We start from the raw sequence: 20,872 nt of genomic DNA on the forward strand, positions 1-20,872 counted from the left end.
AGCTGGGCTGTGTCTCCCTCTGTCAGCTGGGATGTGTCTCCCTTTGTTAGCTGGGCTGTGTGTTCCTCTGTTAGCTGGGCTGTGTCTCCCTCTGTTAGCTGCGTTGTGTCTCCCTCTGTTAGCTGGGCTGTGTCTCCCTCTGTTAGCTGGGCTGTGTCTCCCTCTGTTAGCTGGGCTGTGTCTCCCTCTGTTAGCTGGGCTGTGTCTCCCTCTGTTAGCTGGGATGTGTGTTCCTCTGTTAGCTGGGATGTGTCTCCCTCTGTTAGCTGGGATGTGTCTCCCTCTGTTAGCTGGGATGTGTCTCCCTCTGTTAGCTGGGATGTGTCTCCCTCTGTTAGCTGGGATGTGTCTCCCTCTGTTAGCTGGGCTGTGTCTCCCTCTGTTAGCTGGGCTGTGTCCCCCTCTGTTAGCTGGGATGTGTCTCCCTCTGTTAGCTGGGATGTGTCTCCCTCTGTTAGCTGGGATGTGTCTCCCTATGTTTAGCTGGGATGTGTATCCCTCTGTTTGCTGGGATGTGTCTCCCTATGTTAGCTGGGATGTGTCACCCTCTGTTAGCTGGGATGTGTCTCCCTCTGTTAGCTGGGCTGTGTCTCCCTCTGTTAGCTGGGCTGTGTCTCCCTCTGTTAGCTGGGCTGTGTCTCCCTCTGTTGGCTGGGCTGTGTCTCCCTCTGTTAGCTGGGCTGTGTATCCCTCTGTTAGCTGGGATGTGTGTTCCTCTGTTAGCTGGGATGTGGTCTCCCTCTGTTAGCTGGGATGTGTCTCCCTCTGTTAGCTGGGATGTGTCTCCCTCTGTTAGCTGGGATGTGTCTCCCTCTGTTAGCTGGGCTGTGTCTCCCTCTGTTAGCTGGGCTGTGTCTCCCTCTGTTAGCTGGGATGTGTCTCCCTCTGTTAGCTGGGATGTTTCTCCCTATGTTAGCTGGGATGTGTCTCCCTCTGTTAGCTGGGATGTGTCTCCCTCTGTTAGCTGGGCTGTGTGGTCCTCTGTTAGCTGGGATGTGTCTCCCTCTCTTTGCTGGGCTGTGTCTCCCTCTGTTAGCTGGGATGTGTCTCCCTCTGTTAGCTGGGATGTGTCTCCCTCTGTTAGCTGGGATGTGTCTCCCTCTGTTAGATGGGCTGTGTCTCCCTCTGTTAGCTGGGCTGTGTGGTCCTCTGTTAGCTGGGCTGTGTGGTCCTCTGTTAGCTGGGCTGTGTAGTCCTCTGTTAGCTGGGCTGTGTGGTCCTCTGTTAGCTGGGCTGTGTCTCCCTCTGTTAGCTGGGTTGTGTCTCCCTCTGTTAGCTGGGCTGTGTGTTCCTCTGTTAGCTGGGCTGTGTGGTCCTCTGTTAGCTGGGCTGTGTAGTCCTCTGTTAGCTGGGCTGTGTGGTCCTCTGTTAGCTGGGATGTGTCTCCCTCTGTTAGCTGGGATGTGTCTCCCTCTGTTAGCTGGGATGTGTCTCCCTCTGTTAGCTGGGATGTGTCTCCCTCTGTTAGCTGGGATGTGTCTCCCTCTGTTAGCTGGGCTGTGTCTCCCTCTGTTAGCTGGGCTGTGTCCCCCTCTGTTAGCTGGGATGTGTCTCCCTCTGTTAGCTGGGATGTGTCTCCCTATGTTAGCTGGGATGTGTCTCCCTCTGTTAGCTGGGATGTGTCTCCCTCTGTTAGCTGGGCTGTGTGGTCCTCTGTTAGCTGGGATGTGTCTCCCTCTCTTTGCTGGGCTGTGTCTCCCTCTGTTAGCTGGGATGTGTCTCCCTCTGTTAGCTGGGCTGTGTCTCCCTTTGTTAGCTGGGCTGTGTCTCCCTCTGTTAGCTGGGCTGTGTCTCCCTCTGTTGGCTGGGCTGTGTCTCCCTCTGTTAGCTGGGCTGTGTCTCCCTCTGTTAGCTGGGATGTGTGTTCCTCTGTTAGCTGGGATGTGTCTCCCTCTGTTAGCTGGGATGTGTCTCCCTCTGTTAGCTGGGATGTGTCTCCCTCTGTTAGCTGGGATGTGTCTCCCTCTGTTAGCTGGGCTGTGTCTCCCTCTGTTAGCTGGGCTGTGTCTCCCTCTGTTAGCTGGGCTGTGTCTCCCTCTGTTAGCTGGGATGTGTCTCCCTCTGTTAGCTGGGATGTGTCTCCCTCTGTTAGCTGGGCTGTGTGGTCCTCTGTTAGCTGGGATGTGTCTCCCTCTCTTTGCTGGGCTGTGTCTCCCTCTGTTAGCTGGGATGTGTCTCCCTCTGTTAGCTGGGATGTGTCTCCCTCTGTTAGCTGGGATGTGTCTCCCTCTGTTATATGGGCTGTGTCTCCCTCTGTTAGCTGGGCTGTGTGGTCCTCTGTTAGCTGGGCTGTGTGGTCCTCTGTTAGCTGGGCTGTGTAGTCCTCTGTTAGCTGGGCTGTGTGGTCCTCTGTTAGCTGGGCTGTGTCTCCCTCTGTTAGCTGGGCTGTGTCTCCCTCTGTTAGCTGGGCTGTGTGTTCCTCTGTTAGCTGGGCTGTGTGGTCCTCTGTTAGCTGGGCTGTGTAGTCCTCTGTTAGCTGGGCTGTGTTGTCCTCTGTTAGCTGGGCTGTGTCTCCCTCTGTTAGCTGGGCTGTGTCTCCCTCTGTTAGCTGGGCTGTGTGGACCTCTGTAAGCTGGGCGGTGTGTCCCTATATTAGCTGGGCTGTGTGTTCCTCTGTTAGCTGGGCTATGTGTTCCTCATGTTAGCTGGGATGTGTCTCCCTCTGTTAGCTGGGCTGTGTGTTCCTCTGTTAGCTGGGATGTGTCTCCCTCTGTTAGCTGGGCTGTGTGTTCCTCTGTTAGCTGGGCTGTGTGTTCCTCTGTTAGCTGGGCTATGTGTTCCTCTGTTAGCTGGGCTGTGTGGTCCACTGTTATCTGGGCTGTGTGGTCCACTGTTAGCTGGGCTGTGTCTCCCTCTGTTAGCTGGGATGTGTCTCCCTCTGTTAGCTGGGCTGTGTGGTCCCCTGTTAGCTGGGCTGTGTGGACCTCTGTTAGCTGGGCTGTGTCTCCCTCTGTTAGCTGGGCTGTGTGGTCCTCTGTTAGCTGGGATGTGTCTCCCTCTCTTTGCTGGGCTGTGTCTCCCTCTGTTAGCTGGGATGTGTCTCCCTCTGTTAGCTGGGATGTGTCTCCCTCTGTTAGCTGGGATGTGTCTCCCTCTGTTATATGGGCTGTGTCTCCCTCTGTTAGCTGGGCTGTGTGGTCCTCTGTTAGCTGGGCTGTGTGGTCCTCTGTTAGCTGGGCTGTGTAGTCCTCTGTTAGCTGGGCTGTGTGGTCCTCTGTTAGCTGGGCTGTGTCTCCCTCTGTTAGCTGGGCTGTGTCTCCCTCTGTTAGCTGGGCTGTGTGTTCCTCTGTTAGCTGGGCTGTGTGGTCCTCTGTTAGCTGGGCTGTGTAGTCCTCTGTTAGCTGGGCTGTGTGGTCCTCTGTTAGCTGGGCTGTGTCTCCCTCTGTTAGCTGGGCTGTGTCTCCCTCTGTTAGCTGGGCTGTGTGGACCTCTGTAAGCTGGGCGGTGTGTCCCTATATTAGCTGGGCTGTGTGTTCCTCTGTTAGCTGGGCTATGTGTTCCTCATGTTAGCTGGGATGTGTCTCCCTCTGTTAGCTGGGCTGTGTGTTCCTCTGTTAGCTGGGATGTGTCTCCCTCTGTTAGCTGGGCTGTGTGTTCCTCTGTTAGCTGGGCTGTGTGTTCCTCTGTTAGCTGGGCTATGTGTTCCTCTGTTAGCTGGGCTGTGTGGTCCACTGTTATCTGGGCTGTGTGGTCCACTGTTAGCTGGGCTGTGTCTCCCTCTGTTAGCTGGGATGTGTCTCCCTCTGTTAGCTGGGCTGTGTGGTCCCCTGTTAGCTGGGCTGTGTGGACCTCTGTTAGCTGGGCTGTGTCTCCCTCTGTTAGCTGGGCTGTGTCTCCCTCTGTTAGCTGGGCTGTGTGGTCCCCGGTTAGCTGGGCTGTGCAGTCCTCTGTTAGCTGGGCTGTGTGGTCCCCTGTTAGCTGGGCTGTGCGGACCTCTGTAAGCTGGGCTGTGTCTCCCTCTGTTAGCTGGGCTGTGTGGTCCTCTGTTAGCTGGGCTGTGTCTCCCTCTGTTAGCTGGGCTGTGTGTTCCTCTGTTAGCTGGTCTGTGTCTCCCTCTGTTAGCTGGGCTGTGTGGTCCTCTGTTAGCTGGGCTGTGTCTCCCTCTGTTAGCTGGGCTGTGTGTTCCTCTGTTAGCTGGGCTGTGTCTCCCTCTGTTAGCTGGGCTGTGTCTCCCTCTGTTAGCTGGGCTGTGTGTTCCTCTGTTAGCTGGGCTGTGTGTTCCTCTGTTAGCTGGGCTATGTGTTCCTCTGTTAGCTGGGCTGTGTGGTCCACTGTTATCTGGGCTGTGTGGTCCACTGTTAGCTGGGCTGTGTCTCCCTCTGTTAGCTGGGATGTGTCTCCCTCTGTTAGCTGGGCTGTGTGGTCCCCTGTTAGCTGGGCTGTGTGGACCTCTGTTAGCTGGGCTGTGTCTCCCTCTGTTAGCTGGGCTGTGTCTCCCTCTGTTAGCTGGGCTGTGTGGTCCCCGGTTAGCTGGGCTGTGCAGTCCTCTGTTAGCTGGGCTGTGTGGTCCCCTGTTAGCTGGGCTGTGTGGACCTCTGTAAGCTGGGCTGTGTCTCCCTCTGTTAGCTGGGCTGTGTGGTCCTCTGTTAGCTGGGCTGTGTCTCCCTCTGTTAGCTGGGCTGTGTGTTCCTCTGTTAGCTGGTCTGTGTCTCCCTCTGTTAGCTGGGCTGTGTGGTCCTCTGTTAGCTGGGCTGTGTCTCCCTCTGTTAGCTGGGCTGTGTGTTCCTCTGTTAGCTGGGCTGTGTCTCCCTCTGTTAGCTGGGCTGTGTCTCCCTCTGTTAGCTGGGCTGTGTCTCCCTCTGTTAGCTGGGCTGTTTCTCCCTCTGTTAGCTGGGATGTGTCTCCCTCTGTTAGCTGGGATGTGTCTCCCTATGTTAGCTGGGATGTGTCTCCCTCTGTTAGCTGGGATGTGTCTCCCTCTGTTAGCTGGGCTGTGTGGTCCTCTGTTAGCTGGGATGTGTCTCCCTCTCTTTGCTGGGCTGTGTCTCCCTCTGTTAGCTGGGATGTGTCTCCCTCTGTTAGCTGGGATGTGCCTCCCTCTGTTAGCTGGGATGTGTCTCCCTCTGTTATATGGGCTGTGTCTCCCTCTGTTAGCTGGGCTGTGTGGTCCTCTGTTAGCTGGGCTGTGTGGTCCTCTGTTAGCTGGGCTGTGTAGTCCTCTGTTAGCTGGGCTGTGTGGTCCTCTGTTAGCTGGGCTGTGTCTCCCTCTGTTAGCTGGGCTGTGTCTCCCTCTGTTAGCTGGGCTGTGTGTTCCTCTGTTAGCTGGGCTGTGTGGTCCTCTGTTAGCTGGGCTGTGTAGTCCTCTGTTAGCTGGGCTGTGTGGTCCTCTGTTAGCTGGGCTGTGTCTCCCTCTGTTAGCTGGGCTGTGTCTCCCTCTGTTAGCTGGGCTGTGTGGACCTCTGTAAGCTGGGCGGTGTGTCCCTATATTAGCTGGGCTGTGTGTTCACCTGTTAGCTGGGCTATGTGTTCCTCTGTTAGCTGGGATGTGTCTCCCTCTGTTAGCTGGGCTGTGTGTTCCTCTGTTAGCTGGGATGTGTCTCCCTCTGTTAGCTGGGCTGTGTGTTCCTCTGTTAGCTGGGCTGTGTGTTCCTCTGTTAGCTGGGCTATGTGTTCCTCTGTTAGCTGGGCTGTGTGGTCCACTGTTATCTGGGCTGTGTGTTCCTCTGTTAGCTGGGCTGTGTCTCCCTCTGTTAGCTGGGATGTGTCTCCCTCTGTTAGCTGGGCTGTGTGGTCCCCTGTTAGCTGGGCTGTGTGGACCTCTGTAAGCTGGGCCGTGTCTCCCTCTGTTAGCTGGGCTGTGTCTCCCTCTGTTAGCTGGGCTGTGTGGTCCCCGGTTAGCTGGGCTGTGCAGTCCTCTGTTAGCTGGGCTGTGTGGTCCCCTGTTAGCTGGGATGTGTCTCCCTATGTTAGCTGGGATGTGTCTCCCTCTGTTAGCTGGGATGTGTCTCCCTCTGTTAGCTGGGCTGTGTGGTCCTCTGTTAGCTGGGATGTGTCTCCCTCTCTTTGCTGGGCTGTGTCTCCCTCTGTTAGCTGGGATGTGTCTCCCTCTGTTAGCTGGGATGTGTCTCCCTCTGTTAGCTGGGATGTGTCTCCCTCTGTTATATGGGCTGTGTCTCCCTCTGTTAGCTGGGCTGTGTGGTCCTCTGTTAGCTGGGCTGTGTGGTCCTCTGTTAGCTGGGCTGTGTAGTCCTCTGTTAGCTGGGCTGTGTGGTCCTCTGTTAGCTGGGCTGTGTGGTCCTCTGTTAGCTGGGCTGTGTAGTCCTCTGTTAGCTGGGCTGTGTGGTCCTCTGTTAGCTGGGCTGTGTCTCCCTCTGTTAGCTGGGCTGTGTCTCCCTCTGTTAGCTGGGCTGTGTGGTCCTCTGTAAGCTGGGCGGTGTGTCCCTATATTAGCTGGGCTGTGTGTTCCTCTGTTAGCTGGGCTATGTGTTCCTCTGTTAGCTGGGATGTGTCTCCCTCTGTTAGCTGGGCTGTGTGTTCCTCTGTTAGCTGGGATGTGTCTCCCTCTGTTAGCTGGGATGTGTCTCCCTCTGTTAGCTGGGCTGTGTGTTCCTCTGTTAGCTGGGCTGTGTGTTCCTCTGTTAGCTGGGCTATGTGTTCCTCTGTTAGCTGGGCTGTGTGGTCCACTGTTATCTGGGCTGTGTGTTCCTCTGTTAGCTGGGCTGTGTCTCCCTCTGTTAGCTGGGATGTGTCTCCCTCTGTTAGCTGGGCTGTGTGGTCCCCTGTTAGCTGGGCTGTGTGGACCTCTGTAAGCTGGGCCGTGTCTCCCTCTGTTAGCTGGGCTGTGTCTCCCTCTGTTAAGTGGGGTGTGTGGTCCCCGGTTAGCTGGGCTGTGCAGTCCTCTGTTAGCTGGGCTGTGTGGTCCCCTGTTAGCTGGGCTGTGTGGACCTCTGTAAGCTGGGCTGTGTCTCCCTCTGTTAGCTGGGCTGTGTGGTCCCCTGTTAGCTGGGCTGTGTCTCCCTCTGTTAGCTGGGCTGTGTGTTCCTCTGTTAGCTGGTCTGTGTCTCCCTCTGTTAGCTGGGCTGTGTGGTCCTCTGTTAGCTGGGCTGTGTCTCCCTCTGTTAGCTGGGCTGTGTGTTCCTCTGTTAGCTGGGCTGTGTCTCCCTCTGTTAGCTGGGCTGTGTCTCCCTCTGTTAGCTGGGCTGTGTCTCCCTCTGTTAGCTGGGCTGTTTCTCCCTCTGTTAGCTGGGATGTGTCTCCCTCTGTTAGCTGGGCTGTGGTCCTCTGATAGCTGGGCTGTGTCTCCCTCTGTTAGCTGGGCTGTGTGTTCCTCTGTTAGCTGGGCTGTGTGGTCCTCTGTTAGCTGGGCTGTGTCTCCCTCTGTTAGCTGGGCTGTGTGTTCCTCTGTTAGCTGGGCTGTGTCTCCCTCTGTTAGCTGGGATGTGTCTCCCTCTGTTAGCTGGGATGTGTCTCCCTCTGTTAGCTGGGATGTGTCTCCCCATGTTACCTGGGCTGTGTGTTCCTCTGTTAGCTGGGATGTGTCTCCCTCTGTTAGCTGGGCTGTGTGTTCCTCTGTTAGCTGGGCTGTGTGTTCCTCTGTTAGCTAGGATGTGTCTCCCTCTGTTAGCTGGGATGTGTCTCCCTCTGTTAGCTGGGATGTGTCTCCCTATGTTAGCTGGGATGTGTATCCCTCTGTTAGCTGGGATGTGTCTCCCTATGTTAGCTGGGATGTGTCACCCTCTGTTAGCTGGGATGTGTCTCCCTCTGTTAGCTGGGCTGTGTCTCCCTCTGTTAGCTGGGCTGTGTCTCCCTCTGTTAGCTGGGCTGTGTCTCCCTCTGTTAGCTGGGCTGTGTCTCCCTCTGTTGGCTGGGCTGTGTCTCCCTCTGTTAGCTGGGCTGTGTCTCCCTCTGTTAGCTGGGATGTGTGTTCCTCTGTTAGCTGGGATGTGTCTCCCTCTGTTAGCTGGGATGTGTCTCCCTCTGTTAGCTGGGATGTGTCTCCCTCTGTTAGCTGGGATGTGTCTCCCTCTGTTAGCTGGGATGTGTCTCCCTCTGTTAGCTGGGCTGTGTCTCCCTCTGTTAGCTGGGATGTGTCTCCCTCTCTTTGCTGGGCTGTGTCTCCCTCTGTTAGCTGGGATGTGTCTCCCTCTGTTAGCTGGGATGTGTCTCCCTCTGTTAGCTGGGATGTGTCTCCCTCTGTTAGCTGGGCTATGTGTTCCTCTGTTAGCTGGGCTGTGTGGTCCACTGTTATCTGGGCTGTGTGTTCCTCTGTTAGCTGGGATGTGTCTCCCTCTGTTAGCTGGGATGTGTCTCCCTCTGTTAGCTGGGCTGTGTGGTCCCCTGTTAGCTGGGCTGTGTGGACCTCTGTAAGCTGGGCTGTGTCTCCCTCTGTTAGCTGGGCTGTGTGGTCCTCTGTTAGCTGGGCTGTGTCTCCCTCTGTTAGCTGGGCTGTGTGTTCCTCTGTTAGCTGGTCTGTGTCTCCCTCTGTTAGCTGGGCTGTGTGGTCCCCGGTTAGCTGGGCTGTGCAGTCCTCTGTTAGCTGGGCTGTGTGGTCCCCTGTTAGCTGGGCTGTGTGGACCTCTGTAAACTGGGCTGTGTCTCCCTCTGTTAGCTGGGCTGTGTGGTCCTCTGTTAGCTGGGCTGTGTCTCCCTCTGTTAGCTGGGCTGTGTGTTCCTCTGTTAGCTGGGCTGTGTCTCCCTCTGTTAGCTGGGCTGTGTCTCCCTCTGTTAGCTGGGCTGTGTCTCCCTCTGTTAGCTGGGCTGTGTCTCCCTCTGTTAGCTGGGCTGTGTCTCCCTCTGTTAGCTGGGCTGTGTGGTCCTCTGTTAGCTGGGCTGTGTGTTCCTCTGTTAGCTGGGCTGTGTCTCCCTCTGTTAGCTGGGATGTGTCTCCCTCTGTTAGCTGGGCTGTGTGGTCCCCTGTTAGCTGGGCTGTGTGGACCTCTGTAAGCTGGGCCGTGTCTCCCTCTGTTAGCTGGGCTGTGTCTCCCTCTGTTAGCTGGGCTGTGTGGTCCCCGGTTAGCTGGGCTGTGCAGTCCTCTGTTAGCTGGGCTGTGTGGTCCCCTGTTAGCTGGGCTGTGTGGACCTCTGTAAGCTGGGCTGTGTCTCCCTCTGTTAGCTGGGCTGTGTGGTCCTCTGTTAGCTGGGCTGTGTCTCCCTCTGTTAGCTGGGCTGTGTGTTCCTCTGTTAGCTGGTCTGTGTCTCCCTCTGTTAGCTGGGCTGTGTGGTCCTCTGTTAGCTGGGCTGTGTCTCCCTCTGTTAGCTGGGCTGTGTGTTCCTCTGTTAGCTGGGCTGTGTCTCCCTCTGTTAGCTGGGCTGTGTCTCCCTCTGTTAGCTGGGCTGTGTCTCCCTCTGTTAGCTGGGATGTGTCTCCCTCTGTTAGCTGGGCTGTGTGGTCCTCTGTTAGCTGGGCTGTGTCTCCTTCTGTTAGCTGGGATGTGTCTCCCTCTGTTAGCTGGGATGTGTCTCCCTCTGTTAGCTGGGATGTGTGTTCCTCTGTTAGCTGGGCTGTGTCTCCCTCTGTTAGCTGGGCTGTGTCTCCCTCTGTTAGCTGGGCTGTGTCTCCCTCTGTTAGCTGGGCTGTGTCTCCCTCTGTTAGCTGGGCTGTGTCTCCCTCTGTTAGCTGGGCTGTGTGGTCCTCTGTTAGCTGGGCTGTGTGTTCCTCTGTTAGCTGGGCTGTGTCTCCCTCTGTTAGCTGGGATGTGTCTCCCTCTGTTAGCTGGGCTGTGTGGTCCCCTGTTAGCTGGGCTGTGTGGACCTCTGTAAGCTGGGCCGTGTCTCCCTCTGTTAGCTGGGCTGTGTCTCCCTCTGTTAGCTGGGCTGTGTGGTCCCCGGTTAGCTGGGCTGTGCAGTCCTCTGTTAGCTGGGCTGTGTGGTCCCCTGTTAGCTGGGCTGTGTGGACCTCTGTAAGCTGGGCTGTGTCTCCCTCTGTTAGCTGGGCTGTGTGGTCCTCTGTTAGCTGGGCTGTGTCTCCCTCTGTTAGCTGGGCTGTGTGTTCCTCTGTTAGCTGGTCTGTGTCTCCCTCTGTTAGCTGGGCTGTGTGGTCCTCTGTTAGCTGGGCTGTGTCTCCCTCTGTTAGCTGGGCTGTGTGTTCCTCTGTTAGCTGGGCTGTGTCTCCCTCTGTTAGCTGGGCTGTGTCTCCCTCTGTTAGCTGGGCTGTGTCTCCCTCTGTTAGCTGGGATGTGTCTCCCTCTGTTAGCTGGGCTGTGTGGTCCTCTGTTAGCTGGGCTGTGTCTCCTTCTGTTAGCTGGGATGTGTCTCCCTCTGTTAGCTGGGATGTGTCTCCCTCTGTTAGCTGGGATGTGTCTCCCCATGTTAGCTGGGCTGTGTGTTCCTCTGTTAGCTGGGATGTGTCTCCCTCTGTTAGCTGGGATGTGTCTCCCTCTGTTAGCTGGGATGTGTCTCCCTCTGTTAGCTGGGATGTGTCTCCCTCTGTTAGCTGGGCTGTGTCTCCCTATGTTAGCTGGGATGTGTCTCCCTCTGTTAGCTGGGCTGTGTCTCCCTCTGTTAGCTGGGATGTGTCTCCCTCTGTTAGCTGGGATGTGTCTCCCTCTGTTAGCTGGGCTGTGTGTTCCACTGTTATCTGGGCTGTGTGTTCCTCTGTTAGCTGGGCTGTGTGTTCCTCTGTTAGCTGGGATGTGTCTCCCTCTGTTAGCTGGGATGTGTCTCCCTCTGTTAGCTGGGATGTGTCTCCCTCTGTTAGCTGGGATGTGTAGTCCTCTGTTAGCTGGGCTGTGTGGTCCTCTGTTAGCTGGGCTGTGTGGTCCTCTGTTAGCTGGGCTGTGTGGTCCTCTGTTAGCTGGGCTGTGTCTCCCTCTGTTAGCTGGGCTGTTTGGACCTCTGTAAGCTGGGCGGTGTCTCCCTATATTAGCTTGGCTGTGTGTTCCTCTGTTAGCTGGGCTATGTGTTCCTCTGTTAGCTGGGCTGTGTGGTCCACTGTTATCTGGGCTGTGTGTTCCTCTGTTAGCTGGGCTGTGTCTCCCTCTGTTAGCTGGGATGTGTCTCCCTCTGTTAGCTGGGCTGTGTGGTCCCCTGTTAGCTGGGCTGTGTGGTCCTCTGTTAGCTTGGCTGTGTCTCCCTCTGTTAGCTGGGCTGTGTGGACCTCTGTAAGCTGGGCTTTGTCTCCCTCTGTTAGCTGGGCTGTGTCTCCCTCTGTTAGCTGAGCTGTGTCTCCCTCTGTTAGCTGAGCTGTGTCTCCCTCTGTTAGCTGGGCTGTGTGGACCTCTGTAAGCTGGGCGGTGTCTCCCTATGTTAGCTGGGCTGTGTGTTCCTCTGTTGTGGAGGGTAGTATCCTGTATATGTCCTGGTGACATAGTGAAGGTTATGTTGTGGAGGGTAGTATCCTGTATATGTCCTGGTGACATAGTGAAGGTTATGTTGTGGAGGGTAGTATCCTGTATATGTCCTGGTGACATAGTGAAGGTTATGTTGTGGAGGGTAGTATCCTCTATATGTCCTGGTGACATAGTGAAGGTTATGTTGTGGAGGGTAGTATCCTGTATATGTCCTGGTGACATAGTGAAGGTTATGTTGTGGAGGGTAGTATCCTGTATATGTCCTGGTGACATAGTGAAGGTTATGTTGTGGAGGGTAGTATCCTCTACATGTCATGGTGACATAGTGAAGGTTATGTTGTGGAGGGTAGTATCCTGTATATGTCCTGGTGACATAGTGAAGGTTATGTTGTGGAGGGTAGTATCCTCTACATGTCATGGTGACATAGTGAAGGTTATGTTGTGGAGGGTAGTATCCTGTATATGTCCTGGTGACATAGTGAAGGTTATGTTGTGGAGGGTAGTATCCTGTATATGTCCTGGTGACATAGTGAAGGTTATGTTGTGGAGGGTAGTATCCTGTATATGTCCTCGTGACATAGTGAAGGTTATGTTGTGGAGGGTAGTATCCTCTATATGTCCTTGTAAAAGAAAAAAAAGCATGTTTATCCAACTCTAAATCTATCTTTTTGTTGAGAAACGCTGAAATATTGAGGAGTTAATCTGCTCATGACCTGCTCTTTCTCTCTCTCCTCCCTTCAATCTCATATTGCGCAAGTGAACAGCAAACCTGGTTTCAAAAAACAAATAAAGCACCTCCCAACACAATGCCTCTCCCTATGTGACCTACTTGTGTGTATGTACTGACATGTATGTGTAACTGATAGATGCAAAGTCTTTTGTCTGTAATGTCATTTTCATTATCTGTAGTAGTCAAGTTAGACAAGCTGTTGCCATTGACCGACTAATGGGGATCATAATACATCTAATCAAAAACCTCACTCACTCCTCTCTCTCTCTCTCTCACTCTTTCCCTCTCACTCTCTCACTCTGTCCCTCTCACTCACTCACTCACTCACTCACTCACTCACTCACTCACTCACTCACTCCTCTCTCTCTCTCTCTCACTCTTTCCCTCTCACTCTCTCACTCTGTCCCTCTCACTCACTCACTCACTCACTCACTCTCTCACTCTCTCACTCACTCTCTCACTCACTCACTCACTCACTCTCTCATTCTGTCCGACTCACTCACTCACTCACTCACTCACTCACTCACTCACTCACTCACTCACTCACTCACTCACTCACTCACTCACTCCTCTCTCTCTCTCTCTCACTCTTTCCCTCTCACTCTCTCACTCTGTCCCTCTCACTCACTCACTCACTCACTCTCTCATTCTGTCCGACTCACTCACTCACTCACTCACTCACTCACTCACTCACTCACTCACTCACTCACTCACTCACTCACTCACTCACTCACTCACTCCTTCTCTCTCACTCTGTTCCTCTCTCTCTCACTCACCCCCTGCTCTCTCTCTCTCTCATGCTAGTCCTCTGCGGTCTCTGCTGCTCTTAACGTAAATTAATCAGTGTTTGATCTTTACTTCTCTGTCTGTTCACCTAACCCTGTTCACTTCTAATCATTCATCTGAAGCACCATCACATGTGCCTGTAAGGTGCTTCAGATGTTTTCAAAGGCTTTGGGATATTTCCACCTTTCCTTCCTGCTTGGTCTAATACACTGTTTAAAAGCTGGCATATTGGTGATTCTGGGGTGTTGTGTATAGAGAACTGTGCTTCCATGTTGATATGCCGACCTCCTTCATACAAACCATATTTGATGTTTGGCAATGCTGGAACACCGGCCAGAATTCAATCATAGGCATATTGTCGACAAGCGCACCTCATTTTACTTTTGAAGGTAATTTATTCTGGAACCAAGATCTGCAGTGTTCACGGTGAATTCTATCTCTGAGAACATAGGGTACATTGCAAATGAAAGGTGCATCAAGGCAGTGGGCCTTTGATTGAATCCTGGCCATCCTCTTGATGTTCATAATATCTGCGTTTGTGGTAGCAACAGAAAAGCACATATTGGGATTCATTAGCAATAACTTACTGCATTACTAAACTCAAAGCATGCATTACTACAAAAATGCACTCTTCACAGTGATAATGTTGATTTCAACAAAAATAATCCTAGAAGAAATAGTCAAAATGCGCTTTGTCAGTTTACGAGTAGTGATGTGAAGTGTGATGTAATGACTGATATGGGATGATGTCTGTCTGTCTGTCCTCCCCAGGAGATAAATCCTCATCATTCCTGGATCGACACTCATCGTGCTGAGCAGCTGCTCTTCTACCAGGCCAACTGTCAGTCAAGGTGAGACCTCATTTACAGAGGGCTGTGTGTGTAGTGGTTGGATGGTGGATGCTGAGGTCACATGGTAACATCGTAGACTTAGAAAGACGTCACATCATTGTATCTGTACCATTATGGCGTCTGTGAGAGCATGGGCAGCGCCATTGAGGCAAACAAACTGGAGGGTGTTGTTTGAACAGGTTTAAAGCCAAGGTTGGTGATTTAATGCCCCCGGAGTTATGAAATATTTCCTCACCAGTATAATTCACTGGCTGATCCCTCCTGAAGACCTGGATGGAATCATGTGGTCCATCCCATAAGATATCCCACTCCATTGACCACTTCAAAATGGGAATCTATGAATTAATATGAGTTAATGTGATGTTATTTTAAAAAGTTCTGTCTGTCTGTTTGTGTCACAGTCCAGAGATGAGTCCACTCAACGTGCCTCAGATTAGAATTGAGATGGACCCTGATGACAACGGTTACCGCTGGAAGAGCCGAGGGTCTGAGACCTCTCTGTAGCCCCTACTTCTCAACAGCCCCAAGACCCTCGTCCATGCCCCAAGACCCTCCTCCATGCCCTGGGACCCTCCTCCCTGCCCCAAGACCCTCCTCCCTGCCCCAAGTCTATCCTCCATGCACCAAGACCCTCCTCCATGCCCCGAGACTATCCTCCATGCCCCAAGACCCTCCTCCATGCATCAAGACCCTCCTCCATTCTCCAAGACCCTCCTCCATTCCCCAAGACCCTCCTCCCTACCCCGAGACCCTCCTCCCTACCCCGAGACCCTCCTCCATGCCCCAAGACACTCCTCCATGCCTGAGACCCTCCTCCATGCCCCAAGACCCTCCTCCATTTCCCGAGACCCTCCTCCATGCCCCAAGACCCTCCTCCATGCCCCGGGACCCTACTCCATGCACCAAGACTATCCTCCATGCCCCAAGACCCTCCTCCATGCCCCAAGACCCTCCTCCATGCCCTGTGACCCTCCTCTATGTCCCAAGACCCTCCTCCATGGCCTGGGACCCTCCTCCATGCACCAAGACCCTCCTGCATGCCCCAAGACCCTCCTCCATACCTCGGGACCCTACTCCATGCACCAAGACTATCCTTCATGCACCAAGACCCTCCTCCATGCCCCAAGACCCTCCTCCATACCCTGGGACCCTCCTCCATGTCCCAGACCCTCCTCCATGCCCCGAGACTATCCTCCATGCACCAAGACCCTCCTCCATGCACCAAGACTATCCTCCATGCACCAAGACCCTCCTCCATGCCCTGGGACGTCCCTCCATGCCCCGAGACTATCCTCCATGCCCCAAGACCCTCTTCCATGCCCTGGGACCCTCCTCCAATCCCCAAGACCCTCCTCCATGCCCAGAGACTATCCTCCATGCACCAAGACCCTCCTCCATGCACCAAGACTATCCTCCATGCACCAAGACCCTCCTCCATGCCCTGGGACGCTCCTCCATGCCCCGAGACTATCCTCCATGCCCCAAGACCCTCCTCCATGCCCCAAGACCCTCCTTCATGCCCCGAGACTATCCTCCATGCCCCAAGACACTCCTCCATGCACCAACACCCTCCTCCAGGCCCCAAGACCCTCCTCCATGCCCCGAGACCCTCCTCCATGCCCCGGGACCCTCCTCCATGCCCCAAGACCCGCCTCCATGCCCCGAGACCCTCCTCCATGCCCCGAGACCCTCCTCCATGCCCCAAGACCCTCCTCCATGCCCCAAGACCCTCCTCCATGCCCCAAGACCCTCCTCACACAAACACTCAACACCAACAATACTCACACTTGAAATGTTTTAAACAATTATCATTTGCATTATGTTTTCCAAAAGCCAATAATGAAAACGAGTGATTATCTGAAACTTGACTTGGTGAATCGAGGAGTTGAGCCTCCCAGGGATCAACCAATAGGAAGAGGACAACATGGTTTCATCGCTAAATCCTAACCAATAGGAAGAGGAGAACATCACTAGGTCTTTCAGTTTTCACAGCTACTACTGTAGGTTCATCTGTCTTCCTTATTCTGAAGTGTCTGACACATCTAACCCCTTTCTGCTGTTCTACAGTTCTTATACTGTTCTATGGTTCTTTGGTTCTATTGTTCTATGGTCCTACTGTTCTACGGCTCTATGGTTCTGCTGTTCTAAGGTTCTATGGTTCTGCTGTTCTACTGTTCTTCTGTTCTACGTTTCTGTTCTATGTTTCTGCTGTTCTTCGTAATTCATCCACAGTTGTGTTCTCATTATTAGAGAAGCATGTAGAACCCATTCTGCTCTTTTTATATATATAGTTCTTCGTCTCAATTATTAGAAGTAGAAAAGGAATTGCGGAAAATAATAGTTTGATTGATTTTGTAGCTCTACCTCTTATTTTAGCTGCCAGACGGTGTGAGTTCATTTCTCTAGATGGACACAGCATGGAATATAGTTAATATGTCTTCTGTTCTTTTACGTCTTGTTAAAATATATTCAAGAGATTAAATATAATATAACATCAGAGAAATACATGTGACATAGAAATATAATATAATTATTGCAATATAAGTTAATTCACTTTTAAACAATGTTTGGTATTTTGTTTGTCTAGATGCAGATTGTATATCACTTTTTCCCACTGGAGTTGTGATTGCAACACTTTACTGTTAACTGTAATGACACACGGATACTGCAGCACTCAGCGAGACTTCATTTCAATGTGATATTTCATTGGTCAGACTTAAGGCTGCTCTGCAACATGTCAGATCCAACTGAAGCTATTCTTCCTCTATTTTCAACAATGATTATTTTGTACTTGTGTTAAATATCCACCATAATGTATGTTTGATAAGGAGAAGAGGTTTCACACTCCAGTCTTCCCAATGTAACCTGCATGTCAGACTAAGACCTGGTCTACTCCAGACTCCAGTCTTCCCAATGTAACCTGCATGTCAGACTAAGACCTGGTCTACTCCAGACTCCAGTCTTCCCAATGTAACCTGCATGTCAGACTAAGACCTGGTCTACTCCAGACTCCAGTCTTCCCAATGTAACCTGCATGTCAGACTAAGACCTGGTCTACTCCAGACTCCAGACTTCCCAATATAACCTGCATGTCAGACTAAGACCTGGTCTACTCCAGTCTCCAGTCTTCCCAATGTAACCTACATGTCAGACTAAGACCTGGTCTTCTCCAAACTCCAGACTTCCCAATGTAACCTGCATGTCAGACTAAGACCTGGTCTACTCCAGACTCCAGTCTTCCCAATGTAACCTGCATGTCAGACTAAGACCTGCCTCCATCCCAAAGTCTAAAGGTCATACCATGACCAATGTCATCTGTGCACAGCTTGCAGATGTCCTATTGCTTCTGACCACAGAACATTGGCCTCCATTTTCTTTCAATTTCCTGAGAGTTCTACATGTGGAATTGTCAGAGTTAGTGGATACGCAGCATGTAATCTATTGTTCATGGCTGACGTTTGTTATGGTGTGCCCTGTCCTTTACAGAGAGAGTTTGGACAGCGGTTCAGCTGACATAGTGATGCTGTTTCTGAACACCACCCATTCATAATGATGGCTGTTTTATCTAATAGCATCATAATGTTGACTGATTGTTTAAATGACTGTCTGGCTGACTGACTAACCGACTGTGTAAATAACCGTTTGACTGACTGTCTAAATTACTATCTGACTGTCTAAATGACTGTTTAAAGGACTGACTGACTGTCTAAATTACTGTCTGACTGACTTACGGACGGACTATCTAAATATTTGTCTGACTGATGGACGGACTGTCTAAATGACTGTCTGACTGTCTAAATAACTGTCTAAATAACTGTCTGACTGACTGTCTAAATGACTGACTGACTGTCTGTATTGTGTTCCCTGTCCTTTGCAGAGGATGTTTAGACAGCGGTTCAGGGGACACAGTGATGCTGTTTCTGAACACAACCCATTGATAATGATGGTTGTTTTATCTAATAGCATCATAATGTTGACTGACTGTCTAAATGACTGTCTAAATGAATGTCTGACTGACTGACGGACGGACGGACTGTCTAAATTACTGACTGACTGTCTAAATGACTCCCTGACTGACTGTCTAAATGACTCTCTGACTGACTGTCTAAAAGACTCTCTGACTGACTGTCTAAATTACTGTCTGATTGACTGACTGTCTGACTCTAAATGACTCTGACTGACTAACTAAATGACTGACTGGCTGTCTAAATGACTGTCTAACAGACTGACTGTCTAAATTACTTTCTGACTGACTGTTTGACTGTCTGGCTGACTGTCTAAATGACTGTGCACATTCGAGCGGTTCACTTTTATCAAGTTTCCGTTAGTCAGTCAGACAGTCATTTAGACAGATCCTGCAGCCATCACATGCATTGAGGGTGGTGGGTCTATTGTCAACCAATCATTAGGGTGTTTTTGTTTCACCCACGCCAACATGACAAAGGACGTGACTGAAACAGGAACCAACTTTTCCACGATTCATGTATAAAGTGTATATTTAAGTGATAATGCCTGAGAAGTCGATGTTTGGATGGGTGTTGTTAACGTGCCAATATATCCTCCAAACACCGGCTTCGAGGCCATTATCACTTTTATATAACAGGTTACCAACACATTCATATAATGATTGACATTTTAATTTAAAACTTTATTTTGATGAATTTATTTATACCTTCATCCTTCCATGAGATAAAGTCCAGTCGCAAATCTAAGGTTGCTACCCAAGCCGTCTGGTCGTTCGTTCTTTCGGTTCGGTTGCCAGAGACGCGACCCAGTAGTTGAGTCTTTATGTTCTGTATGTTTTTGTTCTAAATGTTCCACTGCCATACTGGCTGGAAATGTTCTTATCCCTTGCTTGCTAGCTAACCAAATACAGCTAACTCACAGTTATGTCAAACAGTACAGCCAGAATAACATCAAAGTAGCTGCAATTACGTTTGTTTAAGCTATTTTTAGTGACATTTATTTGGATACATCCATTGCAATGAGCTAATGGTGAGCTATTTCGCCTGGAATAGAAAATGTGCTCTTTCTTCAAGACACTGTTGTTCAGAGGAACTGCAAAGACTGCAAACTAGCTGCTTTTTGTTTCGCTTGACCTGTTTTCTATTGACATTTCTCTGTATATATCCATAAAATGATGCCAGCTGATTCATGACTGAGAAAAGCTGCCTGTCTGCCTGTCTGTCTCGTCCTGACTCCTGACACGTTCAATACTATGGGACATCTGGAGATTGAATTTAACATTGAAACAATGTTGCAAATTTCAGAGAGACAGACAGCAAGGTTTATACAAATCTCCACTGTTGAAATCTAAATGTTAGTCTAAAAGACATGTGAGATAATGTCTAGATGCTTTTTATACTGGAGATCAAGTTTATAAATTGCCGGCTGGGCTGATGAGACAGTGGATGGCGCAGTCAGATGGAACAGAGTAAATAGGCATTTTAACGTCATAGCTTTGGCCGCTGGTAATTTGTGGAATAGACAACGTCTAGAATGTGGTTTTAACCAATCAGCATCCAGGATTAGAACCACCTGTTGTATAAGTACAATTGTATATATTTCGGGCTCTCTTTCGCCAATTGATAGCACAATGTAAACACATATATTTACAGTTTGTGAGTGTGTGATATGGGGGTTGGATAGATGATTATCTCAACATTATAAAGAGCAACTTTTATAAACAATGGCAACACTGCCATGTTGTACTGAGCTTTGCTGTCCGAAAACCACATCCGTGTCTGACTCCAACTTCACTCCTCAACTTCGTCTACAGTCGGTTGCTTTCACCTTACCACAAACAAGCCCACTTTCTGACTGACTGACTGACTGTCTGACTGGCTGTCTGACTGGCTGACACTGTCTGTCTGTCTGTTTGTCTGTCTGACTTCACTGCTCAAGCTCACTCTGTATCCAATCAGTCTTGACCAGTGAGTCTGGCCCCATATTCGGAAAGCATCTCAGAGTAGGAGTGCTGATCTAGGATCAGTTCCTTCCAGTTTATGTTATCCTATTAATTATGATGGACAAACCGATTAGATTAGTAGTCCTACTGTGAGATCCATTCCAGTGTATGTTATCCTATTAATTATGATGGGCAAACTGATCCTAGATCAGTAGTCCTACTCTGAGATCCTTTATGAATACGGTCCAGGTTTCTCCTCTATATAATCTGTACATACATAACTGCATGTTGGACCACCAAGATGCAATAGGTAAACTTTTATCTTTGTCATTGTATTCATTTGTTTCTTTCAAGATATCTGTAGATCAACACGTAACAGTATGCTACATACTGTATTTTCAGAATCAACGTTTTAACCATAGTCCATAGAGTGTAATTTATGTCTGGGACATATTATGGAGGAAGTTAGTTCAACTTGATTGAAGTACATTAAGCATGATTCTAAAACTTGTAACATGCAAAAAAGTGTTAAATTAAAAAGTAAATTTTAGTTTATTCCATACTAACCCTTTTTAATTGACTTTTGTGATTTTTAGGACAAAACCGGTGAAATTACTAATTTTAGAATTTATATTTTTCAAATGAAATGCATATTAAAAATAAACTGAATTTATCAAAAGAGCATGGTATGTTTTCTTAAATCTTTACGAAGCAATGTGTACATGTTTGTTCAAATCCAGCACTGCCACTAGGCGTGGCAGGTGGCCTAGTGGTTGGCCCATTGTGCCAGTAACTGAGAGGTTGCTGGTTTGAATCCCTGAGCTGACAAGGTACAAATCCGGTGTTCTGCTCCTGAACAAAGCAGTTAACCCACTGTTCCTAGGCCGTCATTGTAAATACTAACTTGTTCTTCTCTGACTTGCCAAGTTAATTAAATAAATAAAAAACCACTAAAATTCAACAACTAGTCAGCAATGCCTTGATTAGATGAAACAGGCGTGTAAATGCTGGGCTGGAACAAAAACAGGCACTCAAGGATGGATTGAGAAAAAATACTTACATAACACTAATAGGATGTTAAACACCATACAATTCATACTGTACACTAGTGCACACTATACACCACACATACTAGTGCACACTATACACTACATACAGTACCAGTGCATACTATACACTAAACTACATAGTAGTGTATATAAATCACTAGTGCAATGCACTATATACTAGTGCATGTTCTACACTACACACGTGACAAATTTGATTTGATTCTGTAACCGTAAAAGGCTTGGTTTCATGCATGTTGACATTAGAAGCTTCCTCCGTAAGTTTGTTTTACTCACTAATTTAGCACACTCTGCCAACCTGG

At 50.3% G+C, this 20,872-nt stretch overlaps 1 protein-coding gene across 5 annotated transcripts in view; it reads left to right on the forward strand.

The window, feature by feature from the left end:
- The window catches only part of slc4a4a (solute carrier family 4 member 4a), a 355,296-nt gene extending 335,112 nt beyond the window's left edge, over nucleotides 1-20,184 (forward strand). For 3 of the 5 annotated variants that reach the window (XM_031816387.1, XM_031816383.1, XM_031816386.1), the window contains 2 exons: nucleotides 13,516-13,595; nucleotides 13,997-20,184. In XM_031816387.1, the coding sequence (XP_031672247.1) occupies nucleotides 13,516-13,595; nucleotides 13,997-14,099 (183 nt within the window). In that variant the 3' untranslated portion in view covers nucleotides 14,100-20,184. The remainder of the gene's footprint in view (nucleotides 1-13,515; nucleotides 13,596-13,996) is intronic. The other 2 variants (XM_031816385.1, XM_031816388.1) reach the window with 1 other exon arrangement.
- Nucleotides 20,185-20,872: the final 688 nt, after the last annotated feature.

This window comes from Oncorhynchus kisutch, linkage group LG3 (genome assembly GCF_002021735.2).
Source record: "Oncorhynchus kisutch isolate 150728-3 linkage group LG3, Okis_V2, whole genome shotgun sequence".
NCBI classification, from domain to species: domain Eukaryota; kingdom Metazoa; phylum Chordata; class Actinopteri; order Salmoniformes; family Salmonidae; genus Oncorhynchus; species Oncorhynchus kisutch.